At 39.0% G+C, this 22,909-nt stretch overlaps 1 protein-coding gene across 1 annotated transcript in view; it reads right to left on the bottom strand.

The window, feature by feature from the left end:
* Positions 1-1,201: 1,201 nt before the first annotated feature.
* Positions 1,202-22,909, bottom strand: part of LOC121300355 (transmembrane protein 132C-like) — a 113,693-nt gene continuing 91,985 nt past the window's right edge. The window contains exons 5-9 of the mRNA XM_041228916.1: positions 18,549-18,692; positions 11,053-11,258; positions 8,105-8,378; positions 6,661-6,852; positions 1,202-3,501 (exon numbers count right to left, since the gene is read on the bottom strand). Of these exons, the coding sequence (XP_041084850.1) occupies positions 2,302-3,501; positions 6,661-6,852; positions 8,105-8,378; positions 11,053-11,258; positions 18,549-18,692 (2,016 nt within the window). The 3' untranslated portion in view covers positions 1,202-2,301. The remainder of the gene's footprint in view (positions 3,502-6,660; positions 6,853-8,104; positions 8,379-11,052; positions 11,259-18,548; positions 18,693-22,909) is intronic.

Below are 22,909 nucleotides of genomic sequence, written 5' to 3'. Positions count from 1 at the left end.
ATTCAATTCAATGGGTTGAGATGCCAAGCCATTATATTGCTCAGCCTAGTTCAGTAGCACTGTGAGCTATTGATTACACAAGCGAACACACTGGCCTTTTTTGGTAACAAAATCTATTTCGGGTCATTCCTCTCTCAACAATCCCATTTGTCATTGCATTTTTAATTGCCTATCAAACTTAACAAATGAAGTAAAATATATTTCAGTGCACTTGGAAACACCATCAAGGCAAATTCTAATTTAAGAGAAAAACACCTACGGAGCTGGACTACACTTGCAGTTTTTAATTAAAACTGTTGTTCCAATGGATTCATAAAACACTGTGCCCTTTTACTGAGACAAGTCATGCTGTAATTAGATCATATATTACCAATGAGTCATTTGAACTGATTGTGTAACAACTACATATGCATTATTTCTCAATGGGAAATAATCTTAACAGCTAGTAACAAAAGATGTGGTCTATAAAGAATGTGAAAGACATTTTTGACCTCAAATAAATGTCCTGTACTTCAAACCTGATATGGTACTTGGTTACATAATCTTGGCAACACAAAACTAGGTTCTTAAAGTATAGCAAAAACCTGGATGATAGATTTTTAAGTAACGGGGGTTAGTCATCTACAGTATGGTCCCGATTATTACAGCAGCCCTGGAAGTTCAAAGAAAAGCATGTACTTATCGTCGTTAAATGAAATACTGCTTTCAGTGCAGTCTGCTAAAACCGCAGGGCTTCAAATCAAGCATCATGATGTGATGGCAGGGCTATCAGTTTTAAAGAAGATAGAACTTGGGGCTTACGTAGAAAAGGTTTTCTTTGGGACTGCATTAGCATGACTATATGTAAGTTATGTCGCAGTATTAGTACAACATAATTTTGCTTGGGTATGGAAGGGCTGCTTGGATATATAATATATTGAGTAAATAACTTTAGCTGTGTGATGCTGAAGTCATACACCTTGTACAGTATATATAGTACTGTAAAGAAATCTCAAACAATGTATAGGCTTACTTACCTTGTGTTGTTAACTGAAGCTGGTAAATGAGTGCATTGTTTTTTTCCTCGATTGTATACAGTATAGTGTACAATATAATAAATAATAACAATAATAACCTTTATTTTTATATAGCGCCTTTCATAGTGGACCACTATCACAAAGCGCTTTATGAGATATGAGACTAGAGTGTGTGAACTATGCATCAGCTGCAGAGTCACTTACAAGAGCATCTCACCCGAAAGGTGGAGCACAAGGGTCACACAGTAAGTCATTGGCTGAGCTGGGATTTGAACCGGGGACCTCCTGATTAGGTATGTTTATTCAATATTTCAAGCTCTTGGAGCCAACTGGTTGTCAGCATGGCTCTTTAGATGAAAAAGGTTTGACAGCTCTGATTTAGGGTACTAGAATAATTAGGAATGTTGTATTTAATTTCTGTTGCAGTGCAGATTACATTTGAGATCCATAAATACACAAGAACCAGGAACTGACACAATATAGACCTGCACATTGGAGTTAAGTAGTGTATACATTCTGTCCGATAAAGTATTCTGCTATTTATTTAGACACTTGCTTCTCCAGTGCATTCCGCTGTTAACAGGAATGTAGACAAACAGTGCCGTTTCGATGATTTTATCAGCCTCTGTACATACACAGAAATTGCTTTAAACCTCCATTTGTAAGCCGGACATTCACAAAGGTAACAGTATCCTTAAACTCAAAAGTGGTATAAGAATCATGGTATATAATAATATATATTAAAGGTGTATTAAAAGTTACTTGTCACATCATTATTTGTGCATTTTTATTTACAATGTATGTATATTTATCAATATTACATTCTTAGAATCTACAATTCATTATCTGCATTCTTTTGTTTTTTTGTTAACATACTGTATCCAGGTAATTTATAATACGTGAACTTTTGTTTTGAAACTACAGCATGAAAAGTGATGCAGTAAAAAACACTGTATTAAGATCAAGTCCACCATCTCACTCCATAAACTGAGAAAATAATCCAAATAATAATAATAATCCACTTGAAAATGTTTCTCAGACTCCTAGTTGTATTTTATGTTCCACTTAGAATATCCCTCTCTTGTTTTATTGTCTTTATTTATCTCTTGTTTTATTGTTATTTACTGCATTTCCTTATTTCCATTATGACAAAATGCCACTTTGGCAGTTTCCATGACAACAGTTTGGAACTTTGTGACCCACCATATTATTATCTGAATCCCAGGCCCCTCCTCCCCATTCTGAAGGCATAAGGGTGAGTTGTTTCAAGTCTGTCATAAAAGAACTATGCAATGTCATGTAGCCTTTCCATGTAGTTTCTAAGCTCTTTGGAATCCCCAAGCTCCATGTCCTGGCAAACCCATTTAATGTCATCCTCACCGCCCAAGATAATCGGGTTAATGGAAGGGCAGCCGTCATCTGGGGGGATAGTGGTGAATGTCGTAAATTTCACGTGCTTCCTTTTTGTTGTGGGAGAGTTTAGGGACTCGTTTTTGCATTCTTTCCCGTTACTGCTGCACCCAGAATCAGCGGACCTGTGGATCTGCCCCTGAACATTCTTCTGGGTGGAGCCGCCGTTCAGGAGGTGGCTGCCTTCCTCAAACCCCATCCCCGTGTCGATCACGGTGGTGTGCTCGCCCTGCTGAGGGGAGAGGCCTGTGTGGTTCTCCAATAGCTCAGCCTCGTTCCCAAGCCATACCCAGTCGTGGGAGTGGTTCATGGTCTCCTGTCCTTCCATGTGAACCTGCTTGTGCCTGTACTTCAAAGCATACCAGATGCAGTTGATGAGGAACACCAAAATAGCAAGGCAGAACACTCCCAACAAAGCATACATCCCTATCTCCAGATCGGTCAGGCCTCGTGGGGTTTGCACCAGATCGTTATCCTCCATGCCTCTATTGTTCCGAGGCAGGTCCACCTGCGCAGGGAAATTTGAGAAGTCAATGGGAATATTTTGGAGCTGACTACCATCATCCGAAAGCTTGTCACCCTCTGATTTCCTTATTATTGCTGACTTGATAGTCGTGGGTATCTTTTTCATGATGCTATCCTCCAAGTCAGAGATTGAACTTCCATAATAATGCACGTCTATCCCAGCGCGGTCCTGCTCTGCCGGTTTCTGTCTCCGGTCGCTAGCACGGTTCTCTAGCTCATCATTGTCCACCCCGTGATCGCTGCCAGTCAGTTTGGGGCTTGCGTCGTTCTGGCCGAACTTTACCTTGACGCTTCCACTCCCGGAGCCGAGAGCGCTTCTCCGTTTGGACTTCTGGCAGGTCTCGCAGATCACCATTTCCACCTTCACCAAAACACCCTGTCCCTCCCCTTCTGTCACAATCACTGGCCACTTCATTGCTGGGTCCTGCCGGACTGAGACTACCTCTTCATCCAAGGAGGTGGCAGTGAGAGAAAAGTAGTCGGGATTGAAGATATCCAGTGGAGTCACAGAGCCGTCGCTGAATTGGATCCATGCGCTGATCACTGCCTCCTGTAGAGAAAAATTAAGCATGGAAGAGAATGGTTACTGGATGGAAGAAAATTTGTATGACAGAAAATGGAGACCATATATCCACACAGGAATTACGTATTTAATTAATATGCCTGATATTTTTCATCATGGAGATTCCAGGGAACTAAATCAGTTTATATCTCTGAAGTAATACCCCTTTGTGTTCCAAGTTTATACAAACTGACATCTATAATAGTGATCTTGAGATGTTGTTCCTGTGTAAAATGACAGGTAGGGCAGCAGCATTATATCCACTGTTGGAGCGATCAACTGAATGGACCCTTTGAACTACTGGTGTGAATGATATCATCAGAAACCCTTTGATTCTCAGACTATTTAAAACATACTTCCAAGAAATGATCCTGTGTAATGTGAGCTGCAATGTTTCGAGCAACACATCTGGCCATTTCCATTTAAATCATGCAGAAGCTTAGCTCTCTGTGCAAATAGCAATTTATATAATTAAAACAATGTATGCACTGTGGTCCTGGCAAACACCCAAAATAAAATTAATGTTTTTATTCTGATTACATGATTTTGATTTGGGAAAAAAAAAAAGCTCTAAAGCTGCAGAAATCATGCAACAAAGATATACTGTACAATAGCCAATTCCAATACGCAAAGAATTACAATCGAGTCTGTTTAATAAGGTTTAAGCACTAAAAGTAGCTTTATGAGACTAAATAGTCATCAGCGTAATGCTATAATCAGTGTGCTGCTGTTTGAAAGCATCTCCACCCTCCTCCCAGTGCTTCTGTTAATCACTGTCTGTTCACCACCATGCAGTTCTCTATCCCCACTACTGCTTTCCATCTTTCATTTATTTGTATTTTATTTATTTAACTACATGTGGCATACTGAATTAGAATTAGAGATATATACAGTAAGAACAATTTAAAAGGGGAAGATAATTAAGCAGTAAAGTAGCTAGTTGCAAACGAGGAGCTGGATCAGAATGGCTATTGCTGTGTTCTGTTGCTTTGAATGGCAGCTGGCAGTTTGATCACCATCACATCTGTTGTTTCAATAACAATTTCAGTTCTTAGTTTCATTGAAATAATAAATTCTACATATTTATGTGGCATTTTACATCAACATATTTGAATAAATTAGCATTAAAAAGATCTACGAAAACACAATGCCCAGGGATTTAGATTTTCAAAAGAATGCAAAATACTTGAAATTGATTCCCTGTACATTCATATTAGAAGTCATTGTTTGTAAGTGATTGAATATATTATGTCTTTCACCATGGGTGTCATGATGTCACATGCACCCCAATGAAATATTTATCTGAATTTATTCATATGAACCTTTGGTAGGGGGGCGGGGGGGCACATTTCCCTGCTACTCCCCTAGCTACCCTCCGTCTCCCACCCCCCATTGAGTTTGCTGCCAGTGCACCCTTTCCTGCACATGTAATATATATCAATTTATGTATCTTTATTTTATGCAGCATGCCAATGAAGATGCTAAATTTTACAAAATCTATATTCCATCAGAACACTATTTGACCTTTTTAATCTCCTGAATGTACAGTTCTTATCATCCACGGCTTCTTGGATTTTATGGCATGCTGGAGGATGACTGGTCCTTACTAGAAAGCTGCTCAAATTAAATGGCTGTGGATGTCTTCCCCACACCAGTTTCATATCTTTAGTAAAGAACTTTTGGTCAGTTTTTAGAAAATCAAGAAAATGTGATGGAACAAGATGTGTGGGGTTGAATCTTTAGCACTGGAGATAAGGAAGATTATCTGGAGAGTAACAAAACAGTCAAATTTGACGCGTTGATTAGTTGAATTTGAATGCAAAAAAAAAAAAAAAAAAAAAGGATTGAAAAATCAGAATCTAAAGCCTTGCAGACTCAGATTTTTGCAGTTTAGTCTAATATGTTGTCAGCACAAATCCCCAGGACTTTGTCAATGAATCCTCTCCATTCCTTGACTAGGCTTTCTAATTACTGAGAAAAGGTGAGGAATTAGTGCCTACTTATCGGCACAGCAGACACCCGGGGAGATTGCAGAGATAAACGGGCCTTTGGGCTCCAGAATTTATAAACACAAAAAACCACAACACGTGTTAGCAGAGCTGGAATTCTTTTCTTTTTTTTTTCTTCTTTATTCCTGAGTGTTTCTTAAACTTTTTTAAGTTGATTTAACATCATTTTTTTGTCAACTTGCAGTTTTTTTTTTTTCAACTTGGTTTGGAAAAAATCGTTGTTTTCTTTAATATAACTGAATATGTTGATGATCTCTATTTATGTGTCTACTACCATCTTATTTATTTATTTATTCTAAATTTAGTGGGTTCAATTATTATTTTTCCCCTCAATTTTTTTTCACATGGCTCAGGAGAACCAAAGGTTCAGTGGGTCTCCTCTGATCCCACGACCAAGCCAGCTTCCTTTTGCACCCAGGAACTCAAGAGCAGATGTCAGCGAGCTACCAACCTCTGGAGGATAAGGACCAACCCTGCAGGAGTCCACCTTTGAGCTCACTGGGCACCTAGCTAGTAGGATCCACTATAGCGAGATGAGGAGAAACAGTCCCTACCCTTTTTGCCTCCCTAACACATGAGAGCTACAGAGCCAATGCAACACTCCCTTCGGAGTCCCCAGGAAGAACAGCCTACCTTGCACAGGACATGCACCTTTACTGTATGACACCCTGCGCACCGCTGGGCTGCCCTCTACCACCTCCATACCATCCCATTTTAAATCCAGGCATGTGAATACTAACATGAGAGAGTTTTGCTTAAAGCCGTTGTAGTTACTGTGTTATTTTTTTTCATATACAATAAGAAGTCTCTAGTAATGTTATTTTTTATTGTGTAGCACTCTGGGGCTCTGCTGGCACATTCAGTGTTATAAATCATGCAGGAGGAGGAATTTGCTGAAAACAACAACAAGTAAATTGCTCATTAACAGCGCTTGTTTAGCGAAAATGCAGTTCAATTTAAGTGCATTCCCTTGGCATTTAAACACTGTGGCTTTACTTTCATAGGTGTTCCTTTGGAAATCTACAAATTTAGTACAGCAACACTGGAAAATTGACAGTTATGCCAACATATTATTCTTTAATGTTAATTCTCTAATAGAAAAGTCCCTAATTTCACACACGGTACATACGGTACACACCTGTTTCGGGCTGTGAAGCAGCTCCTGAGAGGTTGTCGTGGCGACGATGGCCCTGTTGCTTCCTGTGCTGAGCTGAAGTGACAGTGAGAGCCCAGTGACCAGCTGCACCCCGAGGTCAGTGATGGTCACCTTGTCATCCAGCACTGTCACCGTCTTCTCGGCCAGGATGGTGTCTGATAGAGGGGACAGCACCTGTAGACAGGCTCAGAGTTATTCAGGTCTATACGTACCTAAAACAGCACAAACAGATTGCCAATCTTGAGATAAAATTGCCTGCTCGGTAAGTTTTCACAATAAAGTCCAGCATCCAGACAGTCAAAGGTGCTTAAAAGGTTTTTGCATATAAATAAATGTCCAATACTTAAGTTAAAATTTCTTAGGCTTGTCCAGCATATTGCATGTCCATTATTTCAATGATAGTCTCAGACCCAATACACCTGAAACTGATTAAAGTTAACCCAGGGCATCACCCTGGTTGATAAACTGAACAAGTCAGTCGCTCATAAAGGGCTAAAGTGCTTGGTAATACACCAATCATTTCTGAAATCTGTCCAATACGTTACACTAAAACATGCCACCCAGTTATTTAACAATCAAACATGAAAACGGCTTATTAATCTAAAATATTTTTATTGGACTCAAGTCGTAATAAGCAAAATATGACACCTGTAAAAGCTGTGAAACAGTCCGACACCTATTCTGGCCAACTCTATATAGTTTAGAATTTATTTGAAAGGATTTTAATTTGTGCAATTTGAATTGGATTGGGGCTCTTTGTTCACCTTCAATTACTTGCAGCAGCTTCAATCAATATGCAGTGTTGTTATTAAATATATTTTAGATGCCTGTAACAGCGCTGTCAATAACACAGGGCGATGGAGAGACAGATACAGACTGAGATGTCTCAATAGCTCTCTATACCAGTAGTCCATTTTATTAGCATCAGGTTAAAAGCTTACAGTTATCTGCTGGGATTAAGCTTTTAAAAACATATGCAATGTAAATCTGAAACCTCAGTGATGGCAACATTTAGACAGACAACAACGTGTGCAGACTTTGGGGATTGTAGAGGTTTAAACCCAGTCTCTCACATATTGTTAAAGTAGTTGTAGATTCTGAAACAATTCAATCTTATCGCATGTATATTTATAGTAAATGCATGTTTTAAACTGTAACAGCTTTCTTTTTTACCACCAAATTATGTTTACTTTAGGTTAAACATTTTAAACATTCTTTTCAGTACATTGTTCTTGTTATGTAAACTGAAATACTTTGTGAACGCTCAGAGTGTGCTCTTAGTCAACCCAATCAACCTCTTTGGGGGCTTGTGGGTTATTCTGCCTTCCTCGTTCAGGCAATAAGTAGTATGCAGTACTCTATGAACATTCATGGTGTATCCTCTGTTTTACTGTGCACGCAACATGTTTGAACAGACACCTCTTACCTGTATGCTTGTCATGCCAGTATCCAGGCCCATTAGGACCCTCCCGTCATGCAGTTTTACAATCTGGGGCTCCTCCACCTTCAGGAAGTCTGTCACCAAGTCTGTGATGTCAACCTGCCAATCAGAGCCCAGCATGTAGGTCAGCTGACCTCCAGGCTCCAAGGACTCGGTTACAAAGTGTGTGAGGACTCGCACCATTGCATGCTGGTACTGCAGCGTGCATCCCCTCCCTCTCCTGTCATCTTCATCCTCATCATCGCTGTCCCGTGCCATCCTGGGACACAGAGACCAATATTACAGTACAAGCCGACAGTACACGTTCAATGAGCCATACTCCACTGGCCGCACGCATTTTTTAATGTTGACTGTTTCGGATAAGTGAGAGTGTATTGGATTTGCAACATGGGTTAAATGGAATTTGTTTGCATAAAAAGCAAGATACAGTTACAATCAATTTAAATAAAACCGAATCAGGTTTCAGAAAAGTGCTTTGGTATGTTTCATTCCTGAATCACAGGACTGAGACCTAACTGTTTAGACAGGTTGAATGAACTGACTTCAGCTGAAATGCCAGTCATTTCAATGAGCTCTTCCTGGAAAATAGTCCAGGTATAAGAGAAAATTCAATTGACAGCCCCCATTAGGTTTAATGAGAAATGCCTACTCATGTACAAAATTGGGGAAGGTTAATGTCACAGTTTTGATTTGTGTAAAGACCATGTTTCGCAAACGACTTGGGCTAACAATTTTGACATTTACAGCTCAAAAGTTCAAGGGGGCATTTTAGCTCAGAATTCAATGCTGGTGTCACTAGTTTTCAAAATGTTACGATGCATAAGCTCCTTGGAAAGACCAAGAAAGATTGATTTAGAACCATTTAAGAAAAATGTTTTTCAGATTATAAAAATCAGCCTCAACTCGAGAAAACAAAGTAATAGTCAGGAGCTGCAACTATCACAGGATATCCAAAAGCAGAACCTGTGTCATTTGTAGAGCACCACATGGAAGTCAACTAAATTAAATGAATATATCGGCTAACCGCTGAATTTATTTGGACTTTTTAATGTTCGCACGTAGTACATGGTTTAAAAAAAACATTTCAAATCCAAATGTCATTTTTATCTGAGCTATAACAAAGTTTGAATGTGTCATTAAAACCTGCTATTGCTGCACATTGACATGTCTATTTAGGGTCAAGGGGATAGAAATCTGAAAATTTTATTGGGAAATTCAAAACCGACTGGCTTTAACACATAAGGTTAAACTACTGAAGAGTAGTACAGAGACACAAGTAATTATGATGTAAGATAATTGTGAACTGTAAACCATCCCAACAATGTAGCCCCAGTGTTGGAGACAGAGATTCGCTCATACTAAGAAACAGTAAGAGCATGGTGATTGTAATATGGTGATTGTAAAGGCCCAGAGCAAGGCATTTCACTGTCAGGTTCTTGGATTGATTGTCAGAATGTGGTGCACATCATCGTCCTACCTATTGTCATCTGGAGTTTTAGGGCCATTCACAAATAAAAAAAAAAAAAATCACAAATCTAAGAAACCAGTTGGATGTACAGTAAAGCCACGTTTCATGAACACCTGTAGCACAGGTGGTCCGCAATCCCCAAATTGTTCAATAGCAGCTGGGGATTTACGCTTGTGCCTGTATGTCTGCTCCGTGATTAAGGGATTTGAGGCAGGCAAAAATAATTATTTTTACCAAACAAGTGGCATCAATTTGTGTTCATTTTATAATGCCTTACTCCCATTGGGTTGAAATGGAAAAAAAAAAAAAAAAAAAAGAAGCGCAGCATGGTAGGCGAGCCACAAGTACTTTAGATTCTGTGCATGCTTGAGCTAGTTAACGGATCTTAAGCAGTAATCCACACTGCTGAGCTTTTTAAGTTGGATTTAAAGTTAACTGGTACGACTCGGATGCTAACTGAGTCTGGACTGCATTAGTGCAAACCTATTTATATCTCTGGGACATACGGGGTCTATTTTACTGATCTAAACAGTGCTGGATCTAAATACCGCAGAATTTAATTCAGTCCAGCTTGTGTTTTCCTCCTGGGGGGATTTATTTACTCATGTAATTATTAACACTACTGCATACAGTAACATCTGTTGAAATGTGGTCAAGTGTATAGATATTTATCAATGTTTATAGATTAAGATCTGCCTCTATTCAGATCATTGCATCTGTGTAAGATTGCAGCCAAGACACCCTTGTAACTTGCACTGTCGCTGATATAATTTGTGCAGCTGTTGTTTGTATGTACTGTTTAGAAATGTAAAACTGTATGCGGTACATTCATTGTGCTTGTGCTTGTGCTTTTCTACTTTGTCTGGTTGCTATGTCAACTTGCAGATGGAAGGAGATACTGAACAGCCTCCTGCAAAGTATGTATTCCTCCCTGAAATATATTTGTTTAACACAATGACAATAGCTATGGTATATTTATTCATATGCTCCGGGTCTTTCATCAGTTGGGGAATGCAGTCCAGCACGTTCCAGGCACAGTATTCACAAGTATCTTGCATTAACTCGGAAAAAAATGTCAGCTGAATGTCATTCCCCAACTACAGTATATAAGTGCAAGCTACCCATTGCGCGCAGTCCTTTTTATGTTGAAAAACACCATATTGAAGGATTATTTACAGTACAAGAGAACAAAACAGCATCCAATGACTTTGGTATCACTTTAATACAGAATGTGTCTGCCTGTGGGCTCTGTTATGCCTGACTGATTCAGTGATGTAAGCCCAGAGTCACAATGTAACAGAACTGATAAAATACAGAATGTTGCAATCTTTTTTTTTTTCTTTATCTGCCATTTACAAGGAATCTTCGAGCAAACAGTTTACAAATAATATCGGTCTGCACGCTTATGGCTAACCTGGCTGTACTCATTCTTGAATGCTTATACGGAAAGGTGCTAACAACCCACCTTTTACTGGACGGGCTGGGGACCCTCCAGCCTTTGATCTGGCTGAGCTCAGTGTCAGACACCTCTATCTGCAGGGGGAGTCGAGGGATCCACACAGTCATTTCCAGCTGGGCGCTCAGGTACTCGTAGGTGAAATTCACTGCCATCTTCACCTTCCCCCTCATCTCCTTTCCGTTCACATAGACATAGTCACACCTTTCTGACACCTAGGGCAGGGAGGAGAGAACACACTCAGTAACATGCACAGAAAGAGTGTTTGCTTGAGGAACACGCACACTCAGGCTACAACATGTAACCAAACCATAGTTTAGTTTGTTCAAGTACCCCCCCCCCCTTTATTTATGGTCTTTTATTAACCATAGCTGCAATTGCAACATGAAACAGTAATATTAGGTAGTTATACTGTAACTGTAATCACATTAGAAACAATCTCATGCAACTAAAATGAAATCTCCAGAGTCGAAAGACAGTCTACTGTGCTGACCATGAATAGTCTTGTTACTCCACAGATCCTCTCCACACAAACAGACATCAGTAAGATTTCTGGAACAACTAAGCCACTTTCAACCAAGTGAGGACCAGATTCAGTACTGTTTAACAAAGCCTGCATGACATTGTATTGACCTTTTGGCGTTCTACAGGGTAATGTAACGATTTGCCAATTTTGACCAAGTTGTGAAGACAGTGTCACAAAAAACCAACACACAATCATCATGTTCTGTAATGCGGAAAGGAAGTTAAGGTGCCTTTTGCAGTATTAAGTTTAACGAAACAAGTACAACAAAAATCTTCTCTTTGTCAAACCTAACATGAAGCAGACCTGCCCGGGTCCTGTACTTACTAAAAGGCAAATTAAAATCTTCTTCCTTGTGATGCCTCCCTAGAACAATACTAAACAAAAAAATGAGCCAACAGGAGCAAGGCGAGAGGTTCTCTTTGAAGCAGGAATCACGTCGCAAGACCTCTAGATTGGAAGTGCATTGCCCCATGGCTAACAAGCTGCTCTACAGATGGAATTTGGTAGGAACAAGGTCTTCACTGATGAAGAAGATACACAAGTAAATCAGAAACCATCTGCTCTGAGAAATACAATTAAGAGGCACTCATCATTTGAGAAACAATACCATGATCCAAAATACATGCTTGAAAGACACTGCTGGATTAGGCTCTACCTAAAACTCTACACATGTTTGGGCTAAAAACAAATAGTTGACCAACATGGTAACGAGGCTTTTATTCATACAAATAACACAAAAACAGCATCTATGTTTGCAGAGATATGTGGGCTCAAGGAAGTACTGGGTCATTTTACTGGAGTCCCTTTATTCTGTCCTCTTTTCTTATTGATGGTTTCTGATGTCACCACTTTCCATATGCCATGAGTAGTCTTGGAATTCTGCAATGCCTGAAAATAAACATTTCAATATACAGCAAATAATAATTTGAAGTATAGCAGGAGTCTTGCCAACAAAAGAAACTAAAGCTGTACTAAAGCTTTTGAAGCTTTGGGCAGTTTATCTTTCTCCTGGGTACCTGAAATTACTTTTTCCTCTTGTCCCTGAAGCTGCACTGGGTTATGAAATTGACCTTGAACTTCATCAAGACTGAAACACAGACCTGAGTTCAGTTCATAACTCTGTCATCCTGAATCCTTGTTGCTGGCGGTGCATTGACTCCTACTAACTCGACTACCCTTCGTAAAGTTCACCAATAAGGGCACTTTGAGTTTAATGACCTCCCAACACTGAATTGCCAGGCGGGAAGGGACGACTTCTTTACTTTTTTTTTTTTTAAATAATTCTTATTTTATTGCTTTTTAATATAGAATCTAATACCAATACATTTTTCAGTTCATCTGCCTGCATGCAATCAGTGCGTATATCACAATGTTTCACAAATGTCACAGTCAATAGGTACATATTTAACTCTGATGTACTCCTAGTATTAAATAAGTTGGAACAAGGGAAAATTGGTTGCAGTAAATGATAAAATAACTTTGGAAAGCTCATATATAAATACATATAGGTACAGTATATTGATATAGTTATGTTACAACCCATGTCCATGAAATAAGAGGACACCCTTCCATATTTCAGTAAATAGTCCTTATCTAAAAAGTAGAGCCCACTCTTTCCAAGTTAATAATGTCCAGTACAGAGATCTTCCAGAGTGATAATACTGTGGGTTCAGTATCCTTCCAGAAAGTTAGTATAATTTTAGCTATGAGGAGTACAGTATGTAGTAATTTAGACTGATTTACTAACTTGGAAAGTAGATATGTCTCCTAAGATTGCAACTAATGGGTTGCAGGGGATACATATTTGTAAACTATTAGAAATATGCCTAAATATTGTGGTCCAGTAATCATGTAGTTTACTACAACTCCATATGTCCTAACTCCATCTCCCACTTTCACTTAAATATTACTGTATGACACATTCTCGTTAAACAAGTTGTATAATTTGGATACAAAGCCTTGGGAATTTAACGGATTTAATATAACCCTCTCCAGTTTAGTCAGATTAGGACAGCGAAGTTGAGGGATTAGGTTGGCTAAAGATTTTTTGACATGGTTGTAAATTCTAGTTTCTCCCATTGAAATACAGCATCCACCCTTTAGAGATCTCAAAGAAGGGAATACACTCTCTTCAAACAAATCATCCATTTTACTGATTAATCCAAGTGAAGTTAAATAAAGGTTTCTTATTATACAAAATGTTTGGGTTATTCCAGAGTCCTGAACTGAAATTATTGTTTTAAAAGTCCATTACAAGAAGGGCTGATCTTTTGAAAATGTTGAGTGCAAATGGAAAGATAAAGTTATTCTTCAGAGCGCGCGTAACAAAAAGTTTTTTAAACTATAGGGCAAGGCAATATTTTAAGCAAATTTTACCCAAATTGGGGGATTGCGTGATTTTACAAATCAATCTCTAAGAGGCCTAAATTGGTAAGATCAATGATATCAGTAGGGATTGGGAATATTCACACCTACTCTAAGGACGAGCGCTTTCTAATGGACGCCGTTCACAGTTCAGACATCATCATACAGAGGCAGCTGATTGATCCAGTTTCCATTCTCAATGTTCACTGCTCATCTGGGCTTTCATCTGGAGGTTATCTTGGTATGGTTACTACATCCTGTTGTGAACATCCAGTCTATCTTTCTATTTTCATGGAGTAACAGCAGACACCTGAGTGTCGATAACACCTTGATGATGTAATCATAAAGGCATAAAACAATCTGTATCATCAACTAGAAAGCCTTCACAAAGACTATTTTGGCTAGCACAGCTGAGCCTTTGAGAAGATGTGGTATTCAAAAGAATTATCGTTCCACTGTGATGGCCTTATCTATTTAGAATACATTCTAAGAGAACTTAATGCAGAAGAACAAACAATTACCAGAGATCTACATTATAACCAACTTTCAAAGCACCTTTGAAGCACAGTCTGTTTTTCTAGCAATACAGGATCATTATTAAGTATATTGCAATTCACAGGCACAGATCATTGACTCTCATTCACAAGGGGGTCTTCTGCTTTGATAAAAAGCACAAGACAGGATAGGAAAGGTAAGACTCCACTTTGAGTTATAAAGTCACATCCCTTAAGGTATCATCTCTCGCATTACGTTAATCAGGCACAATTAATAACTCACTGAAGACATTACAGCTGTATCCAGAGCAGCACTGGAAATGAATGACATGCCAGACAGATGCAATCAACAAATGATGTGAGAGACAAGATTATAAAGCATGAAGGTGGTCCTGTCTATGTGCTGAATGTAGAGTCAGGTTGACAGAAGCAATAAACCACAGAAAATATTATATGAACTAAACTCTTCTCTTAGACTGACACTTATTGTGCAGTTTGAAGATGGTCAAAACATTTTGAAATTCTCAACACAGCTGTTATTTTGCCAGTGAAAAACACACTGGCTGTCTACTGGATTAAGGCCTGTCTACCTGAATGGATTTGGCATCGCCCTGAATTCGAGATGCAAATTAGGTTGATCACGTGGTGTGGCATATGATCCCTGCAACACTATAAAGCTGTCATTGTTTAAAAAAGCATCGTTGTGGATCAAGTCCGCCTGACATTGCTGCTCTTGTAGCCTGATGGTGCTGCTTTCATGAAGATAATACGCCCAGTTCCCATGCCAGAATTGTGCATGAATGGGTTGAGGAGCATGATTGCCACTTATTCCATGGCCAACACAATCCCATTTAGATCACCCTTGTAGAGTTTACTAGGTTAATCTTGCATGACATTTATGCCTTTTAACATACAAGTGTGCTTTACCATGCTTTATTTTCCAGTCTTTTGTACATGGTATATTGCAGTAAGCAAGATGAAGAAGATTGCTCCTCCATCCCACCTGCTATTCAACAAAGTAATAATTATATTAATAATTAAGTGCCACTTCTATATTGTAATCATTACGTTTGCTTCTTTTGAATGGAGGGGGAGCAACAGAGGACACATGTATGTAGTCTGTACCACGTATGCAGTGGAGAAATGAAAAATAAATTAAGAAACCTTTCTAAGCAATGGGAGTCACTTATAACCTAAATGTAGCAAACCAGCGAAAAAGGACTAATTGAAGAAGCAGCAAATTAATATTATGAATATTCAAATTAGGATTTCCCCTTAATAGAAAAAAATGTGGGCCAAGATATCAGACTGGCCCTTTTTTTTAATTGTAAAAAAAAAATCTTTTATCCTTCTATAACCTGATGAAATTCTGTATGCTTAGTCTTGGCTGTTTTACAAATCCTTCTCCCTTAAATGTCTTGCTTAAGCCCTTAAATCACTTCTGGGGGGAAAAAATCCTATTTCCATCTTTCATGATAGTCTTTTAGTCTCCATTCAAGTTAATAAGAACCCATTACTGTCTCTATCTCACCATCACAAGCTGATAAAAAAAAAAGGCCCCGGCAGGGTTGAAAAGAAAGCAGAGAAGCGAGGCTTGAGCAATGAAAATTGTTCTGGGCTGTCGTCCAACTTTAGCAGCCTCTTCCCTTAATTGCTCTTTCATGTGAGCAGTGTTTGGGTCAATCAGAATGTACACAGCATGCAGAGATGGCTTCCTTGAAGATTGGAGGAATTACCATACACTGGACAGTAATAATAGATCCAATAGATGTTCAGTATTTAAAATGTTAGCGCTACTACAGCAGGCACGAACATTGAAGCAACAACCCCCTGTGTTCACCGGAGTGAATGCACTCATCATTCCTCCCCGAATAAGCAAACCCTGGTATAATGGATCCAACTGGAATGTCAAGAACCTCTGATGTGTGCAAGAGTTTTTCAGCCATCTCAGAGTTTATCTTGTTGCAAAAGAGACCGACCGAGGCACCTGACTCAACATCACCACATTCATTCATTCATCACAGCCATCCAGAGGGGCCTTTCAATAGTGCGATCTGGTGTGATTTCCCTTTCAAACACAGGAAAGTGAAGCCAGCTGTGCGGCTAGCCTCATGAGCATTGCAACTGACATGGCAACTATGTGGGCCCTTTACTGAAGCGAGTGCAAAGGCAAAGGAATAAAACAACCAATGAACAGGAATGATCAATTTACTGCCAAACTGTTGCACAATTACCAGGTTTCAATTAAGTCAGGGTTCAATAAATACATTACTCTGAAAGGTGAGCGCTGTCTTAGAACAACAAACCCTATTTATACCGTTCAAATTATTTGATTCCTCTTTGTGCAATTTAGGTATTCATGCAAAAAGTTACTGTACTGTACAGCAGATTTAACATCATGTAATCAAAGAAACTACAAAATTATATCATAAAAGTCTACCGGAAGCCATAATAGTAGGACTTAATTTCACGTTAGACTTTGAAATATCACATTTTAAAATTTTTGTCACATTTGAAAACTGCAACACGTAATGTAACAATATGTTAACGTAACATTATTCAGCAGATTTAATTTTCAAAATGTGTTAATTCTATGGGGTGATGCAAAACAGATGGCAATATCTATACTAGCAAGAAACACTTCCAAGAAATGCTCACACAATAAGGATTCTGTTCAACAGTCTAAAAATTACAGGACTTATTTATTTATTTGTTTGTTTTGCCTAAACTGATTTCCAAATAATGAATACATTATGAGCTGGAGCAATTAATTATTCAGGCTAAACATCATTTGCTGTTGGTTTAACAGCCCCTTTGCCACCCCAAAGAGATAATGTCGGTTTACATCTTACAACCAACAAGATTTCTGTGTGAGTATTTATTCATGTATTCATTTCCTTATTCACATTGTGAGTGATGCTCCTCCAAGTCTCTCCCTGATTTGACACACAACTCATGCTTCCCTACTGTGTGGGATTGCATCAGTAGTGATTTGACTGAGAGAGACTACAGGAAAGATTATCTCAAAGAAAAAGAACCTTTTAACAGTATAAGACATCCTGTTATTGTGCACAATAGCAGGAGGAGGAGAAACAGGTCATGGCATTCGGTCAAATAGAAAAGGGCTCGCTGACTTCCCAAACAAAAAATGGCAAATCAAATATTTTCCTGTAAATGAAAATAATCTTCTTGGACCTTTCGAGTTTGCCTTTGGCTGTTGCATTCATCTGTTCTGTACAGTAGTAGGTAATCCTTGCGTTTGATATTAAAAAATAAATAAAAACGTTGCCATCCAGTGTTGCAGTTATTAAAAACATGTTTTTTAACAATAAACACAACTCAGGTGTACTGCCAGAGATCATACATTTCTGCTCTTAAGAATATAGACCGTAGAAACTCCTGAACAAAGATGCATGGAGTGCACACAGCCATATAAATAGGTCTGGCCTCTAACAGCGGTGTATGTTACAACTGGTCAATCTGTGTCCGGCTAATACTGGGACCATCTTATCTGCCGTTGAAACAGTCAGACCCCCCAGGGTTAAGGACTAAGAGGCATCATACCTGCTCCCCCCCACCCCCCGACAAAGCAGCAAGGCCTGAATGGATAACTTCTCACCCTCCCTATTCACAGGCTTAATAAGACAAAAGATTGAAGATATGCAAAAGACTGCTTGGCTTGCTGATTTGCCAATTCATCTTCAAGCTCTCCTGCTGTATACAGAGTCCCCAGGATACAACAACTTGAGATGCTTATCTTTTTTGTAGGTCCCTCTGGTTATTTTTTTTATAGTACTAAAACTGTTCACATACCTTTCAGAAAACATTTAGGACTTGTGAAATCTACACACAATACAGTATGTACAGTACTTGTTCTTGTCAGTTTTGAAGCTACCACAAAAAGGATCTTTTCACCTATAAATCATTTGCAACACTCAATCAGAAAATCTTCACTAACACTAAAAGAAGAAATCACTGATTAGATTAACAAAAGCTTCAACGAGTTTTGGTACGATGGAATAATCTTATCCTTGCTACCTAGGTTTCTGTCCCCCAGGTTAAAACAATGATCAAGTTTTAACTCATTTTACTACCCCAAAGTGTGTAGCAAATATACCGACCTTTACCACGTCCTCATCCTCCGACTGGCACTTCACAAAGTCGGACACGTCTGTCACGGTGCTGTCCTCTCCAACAGTCACCACCTTCACAGGGACAGCCACTGTCTTCCCAGTCAGCACTGCTGTGTTTAGGATCTCTGTGTCCTGCAGGGCACAAACAGTCACAATGACATTAACATCTCTCTCAATTTCCCAGTAGCGTCTTAATCTATATCAAATAAACTCTCTCTGCCATTCAATTTTTATTGCAATTTCAAAATCATGATATCGACTTTTAGAAAAACAAACGTCACAAAGGGTCCCATTACCAGCGCAGCAACAGAAGCCTGAATCAGAGCTGAAAGACTGATTCTGTTAAAGTCAAACTCCAAGTGGATGCATATACATATAACTCAAAAAATCTCTTTAAAAAATGATACTTCACACTTGATGCGTCATGTAGTTATCACTTGGGTAGCTTCTCTCAACTAACAGGGTTAACGTTTGCATTTGTATCATTGGGTATTACCTGCTAAATATGTGGCCTTATCTTTTGACCTTGCCTTTGGCTGCTTGACTGTTGCATTGGTCTGTTCCGTACAGTAGTAGGTAATCCTTGAGTATGATATTTGAATTTGAGGAGGCATAAAAAGTCCAGCTGCCATGAAACCAAATATACTATAATCCCAAACAGCTGTACGTTTAATATGTGCAGTATCTCTCAGCACCAACACATATTGTGTGTTTTACCTGTTCTGCTTTATTTACATCATTAAAATGGTCCGATTCACTGTGTGTACTAAACAGAGTACTCATACATACCCAGAAACGAAGTTGAAATGCAGTCTCCTGCTTTTGGTCTGGCTATATTGCTTTCAGTTTGCGAGAAGTACATTGCCTGCCGTCCTGTCAGTGACAGCTTGACAACAGTCAGGTCACCGTTTGAAGCCAAATGGAGGAGCCACAGTAGAACAATAGAGTGGTGTACTGCCCTTGAAACACAGGTCCATTAACCTACTAATAACCCATGAGTTATCATTGGAGGGCACCGGGCATGGCAAATGAAGAAATCACTACAAACAGAACCTCTCTGTCCTGAATAAACAAGCAAACATGCACCCGTTCAATAGAACCAGTCTTCTCCTGTCCATTAAAACATGATAATAGTGTAATGCAATATCCTGGAAACAGATGAGCATGCAGTTCAGTCAATAATTCGGATCCCTCGTTAAGAGTTTAAGAGCAGGACATTAAGAGTAGGACAACAGCCACCGTCATCCTCGCCAACTAATAATACACACAGGACCGCTCAATAGATCCCTCCGCGCCTCAGAGCATATTATGAGAATGAAAGTACTTTGTCAGTTTCTGCTACCATTAAATCAAAGTAGAAGGGCAAGAATGCACATGGAAATGGCTTTAGAGTTTGCATTTGTTAATCTTGTTTTCAGGGGTGCCCTGTTGTCAGGCTTCAAACTTTCTGAGCATAAAACTTCATACATATTTTACAGTGACTGTAGCATCAGCTGGCTAGCTATCCAAACATCCCACTGCAGTACGGGGACACAGCTTCCAATTAGGACTACGCAAAACAGATAATTAAGACAATTAAGCCGGCATGATTAAGTCCCCATTGTCTTGGAAAGCAATGCAGGGTTGTTCAATTACCAGGCCCATTTTGTTCACTAGCATTTAATTTTAATTAAACAGTTAAGTAGGCAAAGCCTACATTATATTCTATACACATTGCCGAATACCCCATTCCACACTACTTAAATAATGTGCAACCAACACACGTCAAAACTAAGCGATTACCATTCTTTTCAGTTACTATTAATGTATTATCCCCTGCTGGGGGCAGGTAGAGTTTTGCATCTTAAGAATGGCTTGGCTTCCTTTGGTATGCTATAATCTGAGGGTATATGACACCTGTCTGTCTGTACAGATTTCTGACTTATATTATGAATTATATACATAGAAGTTGAGTCGATATTGGTTTTGTGTTGTTTTACCATATTGTACTGTACATCTTTTTGTACAGGGTACTGTATTGGTTCCGGGTATGCATTGTCTGAGTGACTTGTTATAAAGCCATGTATTACTGATCAACTAATGGAGCCATGCTTTTTTATGTTTTACACTGAAAGAGGGAGACCCATACTAAATCTGCATCTTGTATAAAGAAAAAAAAAAACTGTATATGTCATTGCTTTGCAGATTTAGATTTATACAGTAGCAAGATCCAAACACCATGGAATGAGAGAAAGGAAGCAATAGTAGATTTAAAACTTTTAAACAGCTTGGCAAGAGGGAGTTTTTCATTGCTGGTTGAAATTCACTTCTGTAACTACTCAGCTAGTATCCACACTGTTGCTTGGGTGTTAAGGTCAATCATATCTCAAGTTTTAAACACTAGAAAGAAATATATGCAATAAAAGTTACCAGAAGAAGAGTGACAATGTTAGGATTACTGTAGAAATGTGTTTCTGAAGTGGCTAATTCCATTTGCAGAGTTTAAGTTGAAGACATGAGGATCTTTAGAGGCTGTGCATAATTAATGTTGCCTCATGTCCTTTATCACACAACCCTGGCTCCTTCTGTCTTGTTTTCTTATTCTGGAAGTTAATATTCAAGGCACACTGGATAGTGCTATGGTATAAAGCTCCATCTCTTTCAGATTCTGACTTGGATCTAAAACAAAAAAAGACTCATTGTGTCAGCAGAAGTGATGTGCTCTGCATTAAATCCCACTAAAGACTCACGGCAGCACCACTGTCTGCCTGTCTAAATATGCACCTGTGATCTGGGCTCTCGGCCCCTGCATCCAAGGACAGTCCTGCTAGATCAGATGGAACACTGCAAGAGCCATGCATCGTTCTTTATTGGCTGAATGCTTTTTCTTTACTATTTTATATCTCTACAGTGCATTTTTAAAATACTTCTCGTTCAGTTAAAACGAGGAGGGAATCATAGAAATAGACTTAGAAATCATGGCATTACATTAAAGGTGCCATCTTTAAAAGTCCACTAAAGGTTCTTCCAATTATTGGGATCTGCACTTTATAATTCACTGTTTATCAAAGCACTATTTAAATAAAAAGTATTCTTGCTGTTGTACTCTATTGTCCGCCCTTCTTGGTGTTTAGCAGGTGCATGAAAACTTTTTGGTGGACATGTATACATTATTAAGGTCATCTCTTTCATAAATGTCTGGACATGTTAAACCACCACGCTAAGAACAATAGAGACAAAATCCATTAAAAGCTGCTCGGTGCATGCACACACCAGGGTATTGAGTTCACTGCAGGGCCAATGGCTCATCATAGGTGACCCACTGAAGGTAAAAAGCCTGTTCACTGAGCCCTCAAGCTACATCAACACTATGTCCTGGTGCGTGCATAATACGGTTTTGATTACGCTATCACGTTAATCATTTAGCGTGTTCTGTAGAAAATCCTTACTGATGTGATTAAAGACCTAGTTTTTTTTACAGAACAATAGAAACAAGGTTTATAACCAGTTATTGCCTGTTTAAAACAACTGTGTACTTTTTATATTATTATTTTCTTAATCAATGTCCATTACCACTTAACACTGCTAATTTATCATGTTGTACTTCCATTGTACATGCAATATGTACTATCCTTGCCTCTCACTAGATGGCAGCATCAGGTATTATGTCTCCCTTTAGTGGAAACACAAGCTGAGTCTGCCAAGGAGTATATATGTTTCTGTGAAAGCGAATATTCTTTTCACAACCAACGCCCTGCTTCTAAACTATATAAAAAAAAGTCAACCAAATAAAAAAGTAACGGGTATCGTTTTAGATATATTATTGCCTCCCAGTATGATCATATTGGCCTGCATTGAAGGGTTGATGGTTGTTTAGCTGTCTTTACTGCCAGTGCTGTGTGAATGGTTGCCCAGCTCCATAGATACTTTTTAATATATGCTGTTTCTATACAACACTTCCATGTGCACACAGACACATTGGGAATGTTCTAGAAGCCCAGAAAGAACAGCACTTTCACATTCACACATTCACCTCAAAGCATCTTTACAGCCTTAACCCAAGACCCAGAGGATGTGTTCTAGGTGTGAAGTCGAAGCCTTTACAGAGCTGTACGACATCCGAAACTTTAGACGCTTCGCCATTCAGTACTTAAGAGACTTACAATCACACAACTTTTTTCACAAGAAGGGTCTTTGTCTTTTGTTTTATAACACAAAGTACACGGGACCGGCTTTAAAGAAAGGATTTGTGAGCATCAAATTTTCAAACACTGTAATAGAACAGCAGATCTGCAGCTCAGATGTACGATTAATTGCCCTTGTCTTCACTCCTCTTTGCACTTCCCACCTGATTACAAATGCCCTGCAAC

This window comes from Polyodon spathula, chromosome 25 (genome assembly GCF_017654505.1).
Source record: "Polyodon spathula isolate WHYD16114869_AA chromosome 25, ASM1765450v1, whole genome shotgun sequence".
NCBI classification, from domain to species: Eukaryota; Metazoa; Chordata; class Actinopteri; order Acipenseriformes; family Polyodontidae; genus Polyodon; species Polyodon spathula.
This window is presented reverse-complemented; position numbering and strand designations above follow the sequence as displayed.